This window comes from Papaver somniferum, chromosome 1, assembly GCF_003573695.1.
Source record: "Papaver somniferum cultivar HN1 chromosome 1, ASM357369v1, whole genome shotgun sequence".
NCBI lineage: Eukaryota > Viridiplantae > Streptophyta > Magnoliopsida > Ranunculales > Papaveraceae > Papaver > Papaver somniferum.
The window spans coordinates 166,179,868-166,197,016 of NC_039358.1; the positions used below are offsets into that span (position 1 = coordinate 166,179,868).

General features: G+C 35.3%; 2 protein-coding genes across 2 annotated transcripts; both read right to left on the reverse strand.

The window, feature by feature from the left end:
* Positions 1 to 3,839: 3,839 nt before the first annotated feature.
* On the reverse strand, positions 3,840 to 4,898 carry LOC113353514. The gene has a single exon (XM_026597085.1). The coding sequence runs from the start codon at positions 4,896 to 4,898 to the stop codon at positions 3,840 to 3,842; it is 1,059 nt and encodes a 352-aa protein (XP_026452870.1).
* A 301-nt stretch (positions 4,899 to 5,199) lies between these two features.
* Positions 5,200 to 5,931, reverse strand: LOC113353522. The gene has a single exon (XM_026597095.1). It carries the CDS (start codon positions 5,929 to 5,931, stop codon positions 5,200 to 5,202), a length of 732 nt encoding a protein of 243 aa, XP_026452880.1.
* Positions 5,932 to 17,149: the final 11,218 nt, after the last annotated feature.

Here is a 17,149-nt window from a genome sequence, read left to right on the forward strand (position 1 = left end):
GGATCATGGATTACTTGGAAGTGGCGAATATTTAGAGTCGCGTTGAAGATGCCAAGGAGATCAAGCATGTGGATGAGAAGCTACATTTTTTATCTTTTTTGTAATCCATATGTATTGATAGTTTTGTCACTAAAATTGAAAAATGGGGAGATTGTTAGAGCATTGCTCACTCGAACTCGCATGCGTTGCTATCTCAAGCATGTTTGTCAATGTTAGTGATCAAAACTATAAGTCTTGATTTCTAGCCTATTTATAGATGTCTCGGACTAGGACATAGATAGTGTAGTTGAGCTTAGATCTCTCGACGTTCGTCTCTTGAAGACGAAGAACTACTAAGGGGAGCTTGTGGAACTTCTTAGACAAAAGGTATGTGGATACTTGAACTCATCTATCACTTGGAAAGTCTATTTCTACTATCTCCTATATTCAGACATAAGTCGTGTTACGATATAGTTTTCTCAATACACATTTGAGATTTCGAGCTGAGTATATCTCGCTTACATATTTCTCGAAATATGCGTTGGTAAGCTTTCGCTTCGACCAAGTTCATCTTATATCATGAGAAAATTTCCGAGTAACATCTTACATGGTTTGTGTGATACAATCATTTGATGTAGGCTTGGAATGTTTCGATAATGATTATTTCAAAAAAAAAAAAATTTTCTGAATCACATAACTTTTATTAATTTCGCAAAATTGTTACAACCCAATTATAAGGAAACATAAACTTTCAAAACAAAACAACATGCCCATAAACTTGTTAAAGAACATCCCCATTACTTAAAATACATCACTTCTTTTTAAAGATATGAAAGTAAACTTCAACCAAATCTAGAATATTCAACATTTGGCATTTCAACTCTTGGAAAACACTGAGGTCTTCCAATATGGATTTGTCTTTCACCTGCAACTAATAATGCTCATTTCTTTGCCATACAATCTGCAGAAAAATTAACCTCCTTGTAACAATGCTGATACTTTATCTGTTTGAGCTTTCTTGTAGCCATATGCCATCTACCTTTTAGAAACCATCCCTGAGAAAATTATGAAAGAACACATTTTGAATCTGACACAATAATTATCTTCTGCATACTCCATTGAATTTCCAGCTTCAATGCACACATAGTACCATAAGATTCAGCTAGATAATTTGAAGCAACACCAATACCTCCAGAGAGGGTAACCAACACCTGACAAGCTGAATCTCTGACAACAACACCAAATCCTGCAAACCCAGGATTTCCAAATGATGAACCATCACAACAAAACATTACAAAGTCTTGTTCAGGTGGTAACCAATGACATTTTTTAATATACTGAAACCTGGAATGTCTAAGACCCAACTGAAACTTTTCAGTTATCTCATTGTCATAGTTTTGATTCTACTTGGTACCAGTAATTCTCAATCCACCCTCATTCACTAATTTCATAACTCTGCACTTGAATCCTTGCATATTTGGCTTAATTTCTTCAAAAAATCTCTTGTTCTTCTGAAACCACAGTTCTTTTAGAATAATATAGGTTGCAGAAATCCAAACCTTTTTAACTAGTGGACTATAATTTGAGGCACATTTCCATGTCTTCAAAAGATTTTGGCACTTTGAACTGAAATATAGAACATATCCATCTCCAAATTTCAGTACTGAAACTACACTCCCATAGCAAGTGATTCATATTATCTTGTTCAGTTTCACAAATGCAGCATCTTGAGAAAATTTCATATCCATTCTTTACCATATTTTTGTCATCGATGTATATCCCTTGTATAATCTTCCACACATTGCTAGCTACAGAGGGATGAAGAAAATGTGTCCATAAGTACTTTGACCAGTTGATTGATTGTTCCCTATGCATTAACTTGTTTACTGCCTTTGAGATTGAGAATTCTCCTTTTAAGTTTCTTGTCCATAATAGAATATTCTCACCTCAAAGGACTTCAGGAAAATTAAGATTATGAAAAATCTGGTGAAGCTCATTATTATAAGACCACACACCATTTGACAAGATATCTGAAACTTTCAAGTTTATATTCTCAGTGAAATAACTATGATGTTCAAATATGTCAAAAAGAGTGCCATATTCTATCCAATGATCAAACCGGACAAAAATATTATTTCCATTACCAATAATCCATCTTGTGTCTTCTTTAAGAGCTTCCCATGCCCATTTTAAACTTTGCCAAACTGTAGATTTCTGCCACTTAGTGCTCCATTGACCATTTTTATCCTTGTATTTTGCATGAAAAAAATAAGGCCCAATCTTCTTTTGAATTGCCGATTTTCCACATCATCTTCATAAGATAAGCCCTGTTAATAACAACAAGTCTTCTAATGCCTAATCCACCTTCACTAAAGGGAGTACAAACTTTTTTCCAAGAAACTTTATTGTACTTTCTTATATCTCCATCTCCTGACCAAAGGAAGTTCCTCATGATTCTTTCACAGTTTTGAATGACTGATGCATGCTATTTATAAACTGCCATATTATAAACTGTAATACTGCTAAGCACTGACTTAATCAAAACTAATCTTTCTTGAAAAGACAGTAACTTACCTTTCTAAGAGGCTAACTTTGTTTGCATTATTTCTACCATTGGCCATACAGTTGATACTTTTACCCTTCCAGTTGTAAGAATCACTCCAAGATACTTGTCAGGAAATGCACTTCTTTCCATCTGAATGATATCCTTTATCTGATTTTTCCTTAGATCTGAAGTGCCATCTATGAATAACTTGCTTTTACTCTTATTTATAATTTGGCCTGAGAACTTTTGGTAATCCTCAAGAAGTTTCATAAGATTTAAAATACTTTTCTTAGCACCATTAATGAAGATAAACACATCATCTGCAAAGAATAAGTGAGTTGGATGAATACCTTTTCTTTCAACCATTGGACAGATTAAGCCTTCTTGCACCATTTGAGATAATCTTCTACTCAAAGCTTCTTCCATTAACATAAATAAGATAAGAGACAGAGGATCTCCCTGTCTCAATCCTCTACCCACTGAGAAGAAACCACAGGGACCTCCATTCACCATTACTGAGATTTTTACAGATTGAAATAAAATATGAAGCCATTCACACCAATTTTTTGAAAAACCAAATTTCTGCAAAACTTAAAACAAGAACTCCCAGCTAACAGAATCATAAGCTTGGGAAATATCCAGTTTTAGAGCTACATTTCCACATCTTCTCTTTTTAGTCATTTCATTCCCCAATTCTGAAGTTAATAAGATTTGGTCTGAATACATCTGCCCTTAACATAAGCTACTTATTGTGGAGAAACCAACTTGTGCATCAATGTACCCATTCTTGTAGCTAAAATTTTGGTAAAAATCTTGAAACTGACATTACTTAGACCAATTGGTATAAATTGATTTGGATTTCTTGCACCTCCAATTTTAGGAAGAAGTACTAAAAAATTGGAATTTAGGCCTTTGGGAATGAATTTTCTTCTCCATCAAAACTGAATGGCATCAACTACATCTTGATTTAGAACATCCCAGCATTCTCTATAGAAACTACCTGAAAATCCATCAAGTCCAGGAGCACTGTCTTGATCCATATCAAATTAGGTTTTCTTAATTTCATCAGCATCTGGAATTGCCTCTAACATATCTTGGTCTTCATTTGTTATTACCTTTGGTATGCCTCTTAGCATATGATCAACATTCTCCACTACCTTGTACTTAAATTTATTTTCAAAATGTTCATCAATTCATTATGAATTTGCTTTTGATCAGCAATTATGTTTTCATTACCATCTTCCAGTTCAGCTATCATGTTCCTTGCTTGCCTGATTTTAAGTTGTGCATGCAAGAAACCAATGTTAGTTGCTCCTTATTTTATCCATTTAGTTCTAAATTTTTGTTTTAGAAAAGTGTTGAGTTGTACTTCTTTAGAATTATTTAAGTTTTCGCCTTCCACCAAAGTATTAAGAGCTGCTTCATCAAATGGATTATTATCAGAGTTGACCATTGCTTCTTGCACTTTTACTTCTGCCTCATTAACATGTACATTTATGTTCCCAAACACATTCCAATTCCAATCCTTAAGAATCTTCTTTAATTTTTTTAGTTTCAGTTGCAAGATAAAAGCTGGATCACCAACAATTTCTTCAGACCAACACTTTTGTACTACTTCCATAAAATTTGGATGTGAAATCCACATCTTATGAAACCTCATAGGAGCATTTTGTGGCTTAGGAATTTGAGCACCACCACCCAGCAAAGGAGCATGATCAGATGCAACTCTTAATCCCACTTTATAACACCAACCTTCAAATTTTTGTAACCACAAAAGATTGAAAACTGCTCTATCAAGCTTGCATAAAATCCTTTTATTTCCATGTTGGAAATTAGACCAAGAGTGTTGAAGACCAGTACTAGGAGCTTGTATTAATTCACATGTATCTAAGCAATTATTAAAATCCATCATTGAACTTCTATTTGGACTTTTACCTCCAATATTATCTTCAGCTGAAGTAATAGCATTAAAGTCTCCGATAGCTAGCCAGGGTTGATTCAAACCACTTATCATTTCCATTTCTGACCACAAATATCTTATTTGAACAAGACTCACATGAGCATGAATACCAGATATAAGAACACCACAAAAATCAACAGTTATCATTTGACTTGACATAGACACTACTGTAGGATTAGGTAAATTCTTATTCCAAAAAAGCCATATATTTCCTTTTTTATTTGAGACTGAATTATGAATCACCATGCTTTGCTTACCAGGTAGATTCAATTTATTGCAAAATGAAGAAGAACAAAAAACTTTAAGTTCTGCAGCCCATACAACTGAAGGATTAAATTGATTTATTAGATCCCATAATTTATTTTGAGACCTGGCTCTTCTAAGGCCTCTTAAATTCCAATATAGAACTCTCATGGTTTAGACTGGAGGCCTTTTGTGCCTCCCTTTCCTTGTTTTTTTCTAAAATTATACTTACTAGGTAATTGAGAACTAGATGAATCTTGATTAGTAGTTACCAGACCAATTGTGATCTCTTTTTCTCCTAAAATAGTAGATGAAGATGGAGGTTTTTGAACTACTCTTGACCAAGAAGTTACAGGAATCCTTTCAGAAGAAACTGTACCATTCTTACCATTAAGAACTTGACTTCACTTTTTTCTATAAAATTTTCCTCTACCACTTTTAGAATCTTTGTATGAGTTAGAATTTCCTGTTCTTATTTTTCACCACTAGCTTCCTCCACAATCATTTCTTCATCTTGTAAAGAACTAAATCTTTCATTTGTTATGAGAGTTTCATTATCAGATGCAGGATTAACAATGTTGGGTGCTACTGGAGGAGGACAAATATCAAAAGGTTCTTGAACATTGTTCACCTGAGGCTTATCAATTGGTTTCTCCACACTCTCTGTAGGAGATTCAGTGGGATGTTCCATAGAAGAATTCTTTTGAAACCTGCATTCTGATAAAAAATGACCAACTATTTTGCATTTAGAAAAAAAATTTGGAAGATTGTTAAGAACAACACCCTGAGAAAAGCTTCCATATTTTGTAATAATCCATAGCCTGTTTGGAATTGGATTTGCTAGGTTCACTTCAACCAAAACTTTTGCAGCATATCCACTTGAGTACTTGAGAGTAGTATCATCAACTTTAACAGGATTACCAATTGCATCACAAATAGTGAACAAAGTTTTTTCATCCCAGTATTCTAAACTTAAACCAAGTAGAGAAACCCATACCAAAGCATGAGAAGTTCTTTGATTTTCAGGTCTAAAATTAGGAATCCAATTACGAGTTCTCAACACGTGATCTTGAACATCCCATCTATAATTTCTGATATAATTTTGATCAACTTCATTAGATAATTTGATAATGAAAAAACCTTTACCCAAAGGAATTAAATGACAATCTCCAGTCAACTTCCACTGATTTCTCAAAATAGCCATTGCATCAACAAATTTAATTCGAAGAAAATCTAATCTACCAATTAATGAAAATTTCCATGATTCATACCTGTTGTTATTGTTATCCTCAATCAAAGTAATCTAAGGACATTTTTCAGATGGTTTTGAGATGTTAACAACCCTAGAACCACTTGCAGAAATTTCTTTTGCCATTTCACTTTCCATTATAATTATGGAAGATCCATTATTTCCAAGAAACCTTGAAAGTAAAGACTATTTTTCACCTGATCTATCTGATTCACCCGAAACTAGCTTGAATTTAATGAAGAAAGATGAAGATCGAGAGAAACTTTTTTGAACTGAGTTAGTCGCCGATTTGCAGAGCCAAACTCAGTCCGATTTTTAAAATGTCAACAGCAGGATTCGAACAGTTCCTTCACCCTTTATTTCAGTATCTTGAAAATTGCTTTGATGCTAATAATGTGTGAAAACGTGATGATATAACCATCTTTGGATATAAGCATGCACATTAGTGTATAAATCCATAAACCGGAAGCCAAGAGTATGCATATGTGTGTATACGAAATTGGTGAAGGAGACAGGTTAAGTATGCGTACCCGTATGCATACTGGCGGAAGTTCTCGAACCGAGAATTTCTGCTGAGTTTAGTTTTTGACAAACTCTTAACTAGTCACCTTAAGTATGCGTACCAGTACGCATACTGGCGGAAGTTTTCGAAACAAAAATTTCTGTTGAGTTTGGAAACTTTACAAACTAAAAAAAAAAACGGTTGCTTAAGTAAGCATACCCGTACGCATACTTAAGCTGGTTACTTTCTTAAATCGGCCAGTTCATGGACTTAAACATTTAAATCATAAGGAATGCAATCTTTGCAAACCGCGGCTATAATGTCCATGATTGATTCAAGTGAATCAAACCGATTTGGTTTCAATGGTGATTTCTAAACAATTGAACAACTCTTTAACTAGTTTCATTTGAGTCATTTGAACTAGTTATGATTAAGATGAATAAGGTTGATATGAGAGTAATCATATGGCTAATCTCGGTTAACTATTTGTGAACCAACATGGTGTACACGTTTAGGTACGGTTACATAAACCTAAATGAGGGTACATTTCATTTGTGTGTAACAAGCTAAGTTCGATCTAACGGTTGAAAGATATTAGCTTGGTTGAATCAGGTTTTTCATCTAACGGTGATTATTGAATGCTTTGTTACCAAGGTAACTTAGATTGCAAACCCTGATTTGAAAACTATATAAAGGAGAACTCTAGCAACTGGGAAAACTAATCCCCACACTTCTTGTGTGTTACTAGTTGCATAACTAGATTCGATTCTCCTTTAACCTTAGTTTTCTTCTCGAGACCCTGTAGGTTAACGACTTGAAGACTTCATTGGGATTGTGAAGCCAGATCCAACTATTATCTTTGTAGTTGCGTGATCTGATCTTGTTGTTTCTATCGTGTTGAGTTCAATTGAAATAATTGGCTCGAGATTTTATATCTCCGATAGGCAAGATAGAAAAGTAATCACAAACAAACTTCGTCTCATCGTTTGTGATTCCACAATAACTTGTTTCGCTAGTCGATTAAGTTTATTGTGAGGTGACTGATAATACTAGGTTGTTCTTCAGGAATATAAGTCTGGTTTATCAATTGGTTCCTGTTCACCTTGATTTATCAAAAAACGGAACAAAAACTCTTGGGTATTTCTGTGGGAGACAGATTTATTGAATCCGATAGACTTTTCTGTATGAGACAGATTTGTCTATCAAGTCTTCGACTTTGGGTCGTAGCGAATCTTAGTTGTGGGTGAGATCAGCAAAGGGAATCAAGTGTGTAGTATCCTGCTGGGATCAGAGACGTAAGGAGCGCAATTATACCTTGAATCAGTGTGAGATTGATTAGGGTTTAACTACATTCCAGTCTAAAGTTAATTGGTAGTAGGCTAGTGTCTGTAGATGCTTAATACAGTGTGGTGTTCAATCTGGACTAGGTCCCGGGGTTTTTCTGCGTTTGCGGTTTCCTCGTTAACAAAATTTCTGGTGTCTGTGTTATTTCTTTTTCGCATTATATTTTGTTATATAATTGAAATATCACAGGTTGTGCGTTAAGATCAATCAATTGGAATATCCAACATTTGGTTGTTGATTTTCATTGATTGACACTTGAACATTGATCTTTCGTACAGTTCAAGTAACTCCTCTTATATTCAATCAGGATCACAGATTTCTGTTTGTTGATTGCGGATTGAATTAAGAGTTAGAGATATTAAACTCTTTGATATACTTTATTCTAAATTTTGTCTGACTGTCTAGTTGATTCTCTAGAAAGTATATTGGAGTAAGTCCTCTCATATTGCCAAACGGATTGTTGGGTGTGGTTGTTAGACCCCCGCATTTTCACCTAATACTATGATCATATAAATATGACCATGTCACATCACTAGAGTATTATACAATATGTATAATATATACAGCTTCATAGTTATGTTTTCAATATAGCACAAGTTGAAAGATACGTTAGGAATGAAACAGTTCAAGTCAATATTACTAACCTCAAGAAGAAGGATGATGTTGTCATTGTAGTTCGCTTCTTCTTCACATTCTTCAGGTATTCAGAGTAATACTTGTATGTCTCAACATTCTTAGACTTTCTAGTCTAACCTATACAAAGTTGACTCTAGTTTACAATCAATCGACTTTAGATGAGTTTTGACACAATAAAATATGACAATCAAATGTGACATACCAACGCTTGGTGAGTTCAACCGATCTATGATCTAACAATAGCCATTGAACTTCGTTCAGTTCATAATTAGTCTTAGGTCAAAGGTTGACCACTCACGTCTGGAAAGCAGACTCACATGTGAGACATCAATTCATGTCACATGGAGGGATATCACTAGGGTTTTGGTATGGCAGCCTACAACACGTGTGATGTGAGGCACATCCACGATGAAAGTTTCGGTAAGTCATGCTGGAAGTTAAAGGAAAAAATGGAAAGTGGATGGTCGATCAACCAAGTCTTCCATGCAACATGGAAGTGGTTTCTACACGATCTCCCACTTCCCAATTATTCCACTACCTTCAACTGTCACCAGTTATAGTAGATCGATGTGCTTCAATAAATAGGTTTCTGAATCTATGCTTTGATAAGATTAACGAGAATCAACATAAGCAAACCTAGGACAGTCAAAATTATCAAACATTTTCTTTCGTTTACACAAATAGTCACCTTCACAATAGTTCAACACATCACATCATCAATAGATTAATCTTTATTGATCTCCATAGAACCTCAGCTTTCCTCCCTGCAGATCGACCCTTCTCCTCCTCTTGTGACCGAATTGAACCTGGAACGACCATTGTCTTGGTTTAGACCAGGGTCCTACAGATTAGTCTCTCGAACTCAAAGTACTCCCTTGCAATACATTTGTTTTTAGGTTCAGACGATTTGCAACTTCGAGCACCTGCTTCAATGAGCACTTTCCTCCTCCACCACTTTCTACCAGAAACTCCTGCATGTCGTTTTTACCCGTAAAAATTTTGATATTTCTTCTCAAGGTAGGTTGGCAAACCCGTTTGCAAATAAATATCTAATTTCATAAATACAGTGAAGGTTGGAAAACCAGTTCGCAAACAACAAGTTCAGTTGGTAACAGTTCACGAACCGTGGTGATTTGAGTTTTTGGTGTTGGTGAAAAAACGGGGGTACAACAACCACACCCAATATTTCGCTTAGCAATCTGTATGGAAAAACTCCAATATACTTTCTAGAGAATCAACTAGACAGTCAGGCTTAATCTAGATAAAAAGTATATCAAAGAGTTTATATCTCAATCTCTCGATTTGATATATACTCAAGCAAATAGAAATCTGCGAGTCTTTATCAAATACTAGAGAGATAACTTGGATGGTACCAAAGACCAATATCCAAGTGTCAATAAATTTAAATCAACAACCAAAAGATCGGATATTCTAATTGATTGAACAACGCACAACCTGTGATATTTCAATTATATAAAAAAATATAATGCGAAAAAGAAATAACACAGACACCAGAATTTTGTTAACGAGGAAACCACAAATACAGAAAAACCCCGGGACCTAGTCCAGATTGAACACACACTGTATTAAGCCGCTACAGACACTAGCCTACTTCAAACTAACTTCGGTCTGGACTGTAGTTGAACCCCAATCAATCTCACACTGATCCAAGGTATAATTATGCTCTTACGTCTCTGATCCCAGTAGGATACTACGCACTTGATTCCCTTAGATGATCTCACCCACAACTAAGAGTAGCTACGACTTTAATAAACAATTCTGTATCACACAGAAAAGTCTACGGTAATAGATAAATCCTGTCTCCCATGAATATACCTACGAGTTTTGTTCCGTCTTTTGATAAATCAAGGTGAACAGGATCCAATTGATAAACCGGACTTATATTCCCGAAGAACAACCTAGTATTATCAATCACCTCATAATAATCTTAATCGACGCGACGAAAGAAAATATTGTGGAATCACAAACGATGAGACGAAGGTGTTTATGATTACTTTTTAACTTACCTATCGGAGATATCAATATCAAGCCAATCCTTACGATTGTACTCGTACGATAGAAACATCAAGATCATATCACACAACTACGAGAGATAGGCGAGATAAACTCGGCTCGAAATAGCAAATGTGTATAATCAAAGTCTGTTAGAGCATTTCTCGGTCGAACTTGCATACGTTGCTATCTCAAGCATGTTTTTCAATGTTAGTGATCAAAACTATAAGTCTTGATTTCTAGTCTATTATAGCTAACACTACACCATTTTAAGGGATTTGCAACTTAGATTTGCAACGGCACTAGGTCCGTTGCGAAAGGGCTGTTGCTAATCCCCGTTGATAATATTTCGCAACCGTTAGAATCTGTTGCGAATTTTGCAACCTCGCCGGGAAGGTTGCGAATTGCAACTACTATTTGTTCAAGCGTGTGAAGCGGGTGTGCGGTCGGAACACTAGAGCTGATAAACACGCCCCAATCAAACTTAAGTCAAGAATTCTTCTTTTTTTTCCACCCTTAATCCCAATCTAGCCTTATCGTGCCCTTAATCCATTTCCTTATTCATTTTTTCTCCGCCACAAGCACAGACTCTCTCTCGACTCAGTCTCTCCTCTCCTTTCCATCTCCATCTCCATCTCGATCTGCTCAGCTGAGCTCTTTATTCTCTTCTCAATCTCTGAACTCTATTATCGTGTAGAACTCTATCATCGGGTATAATCTTTGACATATTTTTTAGGGTTTACAAATTTTGATATCTAGGGTTTGAGTTCTGATTTTTGGGGTTCAAAGACTTTGATTTCTAGGATTGAGAGATTTTGATTTAAGTTTATAGAATCCCAGGGTTCCATTTAAGTTTACCGATTTTAGGATTTAATCTTTGATTTCAGTTTTTCGATTTCATTTGTGAATTTCAGTTTTTCGATTTCTTCTATTTCTTTCGGTTTTAGGGTTTCATACGTGAATCTAATACGATTTAATTGTTTCCATTTTAGGGTTTGTCAAGATTGAAGAACTGAAGTACTTTGGAGATCTGAAGAACATTGAAGGTATAAGATTGATATATTGTTTTATGTTACATTTTTTAGGGATTTTGATGGTTTAATTTGTATGTTTGGGTTGTAAATTATAAACTGATTTTATGGTTTGTTTTTGTAATGTCATTTCAGTTCATCAGAGTTTGAAGAAGAACTGGTCAGAGTTGGTTTAGGAATAACTAAGTATGTATATCCAACTATGAAATTGTTTTGACTACTTTGGTTCTTTTATATCGTTTATCTGAAGTTTGATGATAATAGCATCTCAGTGAGCATGATAAAAATGGACTGAACTTAGAAATTTTGTATAATTTCTGAACTTAGAAATTTTTATAAGTTTACTGCATATTGCATTTTGTAGCTTAGTTGTACTTCATTAGGATTCCTTTGTTTTGAAAATTTAAGACATATTACCATCTGTGTATATCCATCAATAAGTTTAGTCACATAGGAATCTGTTGGATCATAGTGTTTAGTTGTTCATTGGCACTTTGTTAACACCTGCTATTTCATTTAGCATTTGGCCTAACCTAAACTCGATCTTGCAGGCCTGAATTGCATCCATCTGAGCTGCATTGCAACATCCATCCTGAACTTTTTGCACTTTTCATTGTGCTGGCTGAATCATGAGTAGCAATAGGTGTTACATAGTTGTTGTTTTAGTGTAAAAATTGTACTGTGTCAGCATAAGTAGATTTATAATTTAAAACCTGTGGTTGTTCACACATAATCTTTTTGTAGTTATAGTCTGCATTTTAGTTTTGCATCATTAGTTGTAACTTCTCATTTTCAAGTACGTCATTCTCTGTCACATAGTCGTCTCTCAGTTTTCTCCTTTGTCCTGTATCATACCAGTTCTGTAAGTCAAGTCAGTTGCGTGTTGTAGATAATTAGTTTACATAGTCCTGTAACTGTATCAAGTAGTTCATTGTCACTATCACCTTGTATAATATCCATTCCATCATTCAGCACAGTCTCTGTAATTTTTACATTTTCAACTTGTCCATAATTTTTCTGTTCCATTTTTTCCTGTTCAGATCTTTCAATTGGATATAGCTTAGTTTTTCAGTAATTCATTATTGTAGTTCACAACACTTGTCCTACAATTCTAGTTGTTGTCTATTAGTGATCTACGATTACTCTCCGTGTTTCTGTGTTGTTGTTGTACAACTTCTTGTACTGATAATCTCTTTGAACAACCAGGTGCTTGTGATACTGCACTGCAAAACAAGGAAAGGAGAAAAAGGGGAAGCAGCACGCAATTAATTATAGTGCCTAGACCCAATTTTATACTGGCGGTATTGTATTCCCAAACTCGAAGTTTGTCTTAAATATTTGTCGTGACTGCTGAAATAATGCTTACTTATGTTTGTCAACCCTGATATGATATCCACAAGCATGATTCTGTGACGTATGAGTGAAATGACTACTTGTTGAAACTGTTTAAGCCTCACTGTTTAGCTTGAATCTCTAAACTTTTGATGCTCTGTCTTGAATAACATACCATGTCCACCTTGTAAACTAGTTTCCTGCCTAGCTATTGTCAAGCATCTGCAAATATATGGAATTTTTGCACGAGTCTGTGATAATTGATTGAACTCTTTGCTTGCTGAAAACTTGACTTCACCATGTCAACATCTGCTTGTATGCTCGCATAATCCTTCTTCTCCTAACTAGCTGTTTATTGTCGCAAACATTGTCTCCCTGAATTGTAGTATTGCTTGATTATCTGATTGTTACAACATACTGATTGGTAAGTCTCTTTATCGCACACTGTTGTATATAAAGCATTAATTTTTCCTTATGCTCAGATGTGTCGGTGTACCATTTTTTCCTACTAGTCATCCCATAGTTTCTGCTGTTAATGTGTCTCTTATGTGTATTGCAGGATTCTTATGATCTTGATAGCCATTATATTTGGTTACATCGACAGAAATGATGGTAAGAACAGTTGGGTGGTTCAGTCAACAGTATCAATTTGTCAATTTTTTTGAATAAAAATTGAATCTTTGGTTTTGCAGGTACCTTGGTATTGGTATCTCTTATTGGGTTTTATCGATGTTCAAGCCAATTTTTTGGGTAAGTAGTTGAAGAATTTATGTTTTATTGTTAAGTAGCAAAATTGAAATTTGGGTGTGTTTTGGTGTAATCATTGGTACTAAATTTGGAATGTGTTTTGATTTGAAGTGATTAAGGCATATCAATATTCGTCGATTATGAGTGTCATGTTATTGGATTGCTGGACAACACCATGGGTTATGATCTTAACATGGATATTCATATGGACTAGATATAGTCTATGCCAGTTATTTGGTGCAGCTATATGTGAGGTCGCTCTTCGTTTGATGCTCTTGTCGGATTCGGACGGTGGCGGATCATCATATAATTGATTTTCTTCGTTCAGTTCAGTTGATTAAGTGAGCAAGTGAATGGATTTATATAGCATATTCAATGATTAAAATATCGTATTAAGCAATATTGTTTGTTCAGTTGTCCGGGTACTAATTGAAATCAATTTCCAGGTGGGTCAGCTCCTCTTATTGGTGACGCGCTTGTCATTGCTGGAACGTTTGGTTATGCACTAAGTAATATTGGAGGATCTATGCTATTCAAAATCTCAATTCTGAATATGACTTTTGGGTACTCATCATTCGGGTCTTCGTTTATCAGCAGAGTGTAACTATCCTTCGACTCTACTCACTTTTTCTTCTAGTTTTACCTTCTTTAAGCTTACGCACAGAGTAATTAGCAAACTTGATCACCTCATTGCAGATCCCCTGGTTATACTATCTCTCATTTTTTTTCTTCCTCCCTGTTCAGATGGGCCTCATAGTTGCTGTAAGCTTCTTTTCCAATATGTCTTACTATATACTTATCCAATATGTTAATCCAGTTATTACACTAAATTCTTTGCTTTATTAAGTCAAGTACACTCTCTGGGTCTTATTTATGTATGTTTTTTTGCGTTTGATGGAATTAGGGTGTCCGAATTTTTTGTAGCATTGTAGTTTTGCTGTGTAATGAAGAGAAACCAAGAAGGTGGTTTTTTTAGGTAAACTAGTAGCCGCTTCCACAATGGGTGCAGATGTAAATTTGAGTGTAATTTGATACTATCAATCTCTTGCATGAGCTACGTGTTAGTGCGAAGTATTTGGGTTCTTTTGATTTGCTTATATAGCCTATTATTTCTTTATTAGTCTTTGACTCAATCTTTGTAACTTTATGTAGTTCAAAGTTTGAAGATGAGATAAACAACACAGTTGAAGCATACTGGATTTGTAAGTTTATGTAAGAGCAGCTGCAAGATTTGTGAGTTTATGTAGTATCTCCTTATAGTGATTTAAGTAAGAAGAACTTAGGAATTCCGTAACTTTCTATGAACTGAACTTAGCAACTAAGTTTCTATGTGTGCACTAGTTTGCTGTGATACTTAGTATACATTGTTGTATCAAATACTCATACTTTTTGTTAACTTCAATTGAATTAATATAATACAATTTTGCATGTCCGAATGACATTGTAGTTGGTATATATATGGAATGATGAATATGGGGAACTGGGTAACTGCAGGGGGGTAAATGTGGGGGGAATGGATTTTGACTAGGTCAATGAATACTTGACCTTTTTTTTTCTGTTGCAAAAGATTAGAAACACCGTTTTTCTGTTGCTAAATTAGAACCAGAACCAATAACATTTAGTTCCGGGTAGGGGTATTCCTTTCACTAGCAACATCTTAGCAACGACAGAATTCGGTTGAGAATAAACATGTCCGCAATGGCAGCGGACGTTGCGAATCTCCGTTGCTGAGCGAGAGTCGCAACGGAGCTTATGCCGTTGCGAAAAAATGAAACACACTGTTTTGCAACAGGGATCTGCCATTGCGACCCCAGTCAGCAACAACCAGGGGTCGTTGCTAATCCTTAAAAATGGTGTAATGTAAGTCTCGGACTAGGATAGAAAGTGTAGTTGAGCTAAAGGACTTCATGGCGATTCATCATACAAGTAGAAGAAATACTCAAGGAACCGGTGGAACTTCTCGACAAAAAGGTATGTGAAGACTTGAACTTATCTATCACTCAAAAGTCTATGTACTCTATCTCCTACTTCTTGAGACAAAAAGTCGTATGCTATATATATAGACTTAGATTATACACATTTGGTATTTCGAGCCGAGTATACCTCGCCTATCTATATCTCGAAATATGTGTTGGTAAGCTTTTCGCTTCGACCAAGTTTATCTTAACCTAGTGAGGAAAGTCATGATATGTTTCAGTCATCTTGAAAATTGCTTTGACGAGAAATGGTGTAACAACTATATAACATCCTCTAAGAATGTTTCAATGATTGGAATGAGAGTTTAGATTACATAACCAATGATGGACATAAGCATTGTTGTGGAAACACATTTATGTATAAGTCCTATTCCTTGAACCAAAGTTTGCGAACTTTGTTGATCAAGAGAAACCGGAAGAATGGCTTGTTGCCAAGTCCGCGAACTCAGTCAGCGAACTGCCGAAGTTCTCATCCCAAGAAATTCTGCTGGAGTTGACAAAATAGTTGCGTGAGTACCAGTCCGCGAACCGGCGGAAGGTCTCTTGCCGAGATTTTCTGCTGGAGTTTGTAAACTCTGCTGGTTGCTTAAGTCCGCGAACCTAGTGTGCGAGCTTAAGAAGGTTATATATCTGAAGATGATTTCTGAACTTAAACTTTAAAAAGACTAAGGAATGCAGTTTGCAAACCATGGCTAGAAAAGTTAATGAACCGATTCAAGTGAATAAAATCATCTTTGCTTCAATTATGTCTTGTGTAGTTACATAAGATTTCCTTGCAATTGAATAACTCTCTAACTAGTTCATTTGAGTCATTTGAACTAGTTATGGTGAAGAAGAACATGGTTGATATGAAATGCTCATATGGATAACCTTTTGGTTAACTATTGTTGAACCAACAATGTACATGTTTGGGTACGGTTAACAAACCTAGAAGCGTGCAGTTCATTTGTGTATAACAAGCTAAGTTTTCGATCTAACGGTTGAGAAATATTAGCTTGAATCTAAATCAGGTTTTCATCTAACGGTGAATATTGATTGCGTTGTTACCAAGGCAAAACCCTGATTTGAAAGACTATATAAATGAGACATCTAGTATTGTGCAAAACTAATCCCCACAACTTAAGTGTGATACTAGTTTGCGTACTAGAATCGGTTATCCTTTAACCTTTGGTTTTCTTCTTCTAAAACCAGGTTAACGACTTAAAGACTTCATTGGGATTGTGAAGCTAGACCGATACTACTTTTATTGTAGTTGTGTGATCTGATCTTGCATCTTCGATCGTACGAGTACAATCAGATTGATTGGCCTGAGATTTGATATCTCCGATAGGAAAGATATAAAAAGTAATCACAAACATCTTCGTCTCATTGTTTGTGATTCCACAACATCTTGTTTTGATACCATTCGATTAAGATTGTTGTGAGGTGATTGATTAATCTAGGCTGTTCTTCGGGAATATAAGACCGGATTATCAACTGGTTCTTGTTCACCTTGATTATTATCAAAAGACGAAACAAAAACTTTAGGGTTTTGTCTGTGGGAGACAGATTGATCCTTTGATAGACTTGTCTGTGTGAGACAGATTTGTTTA

Bases quoted from the DNA above. Each gene is read 5' to 3' on its own strand.
- LOC113353514 (XM_026597085.1), bottom strand. From the start codon at position 4,898: ATGAGAGTTCTATATTGGAATTTAAGAGGCCTTAGAAGAGCCAGGTCT.
- LOC113353522 (XM_026597095.1), bottom strand. From the start codon at position 5,931: ATGGCTATTTTGAGAAATCAGTGGAAGTTGACTGGAGATTGTCATTTA.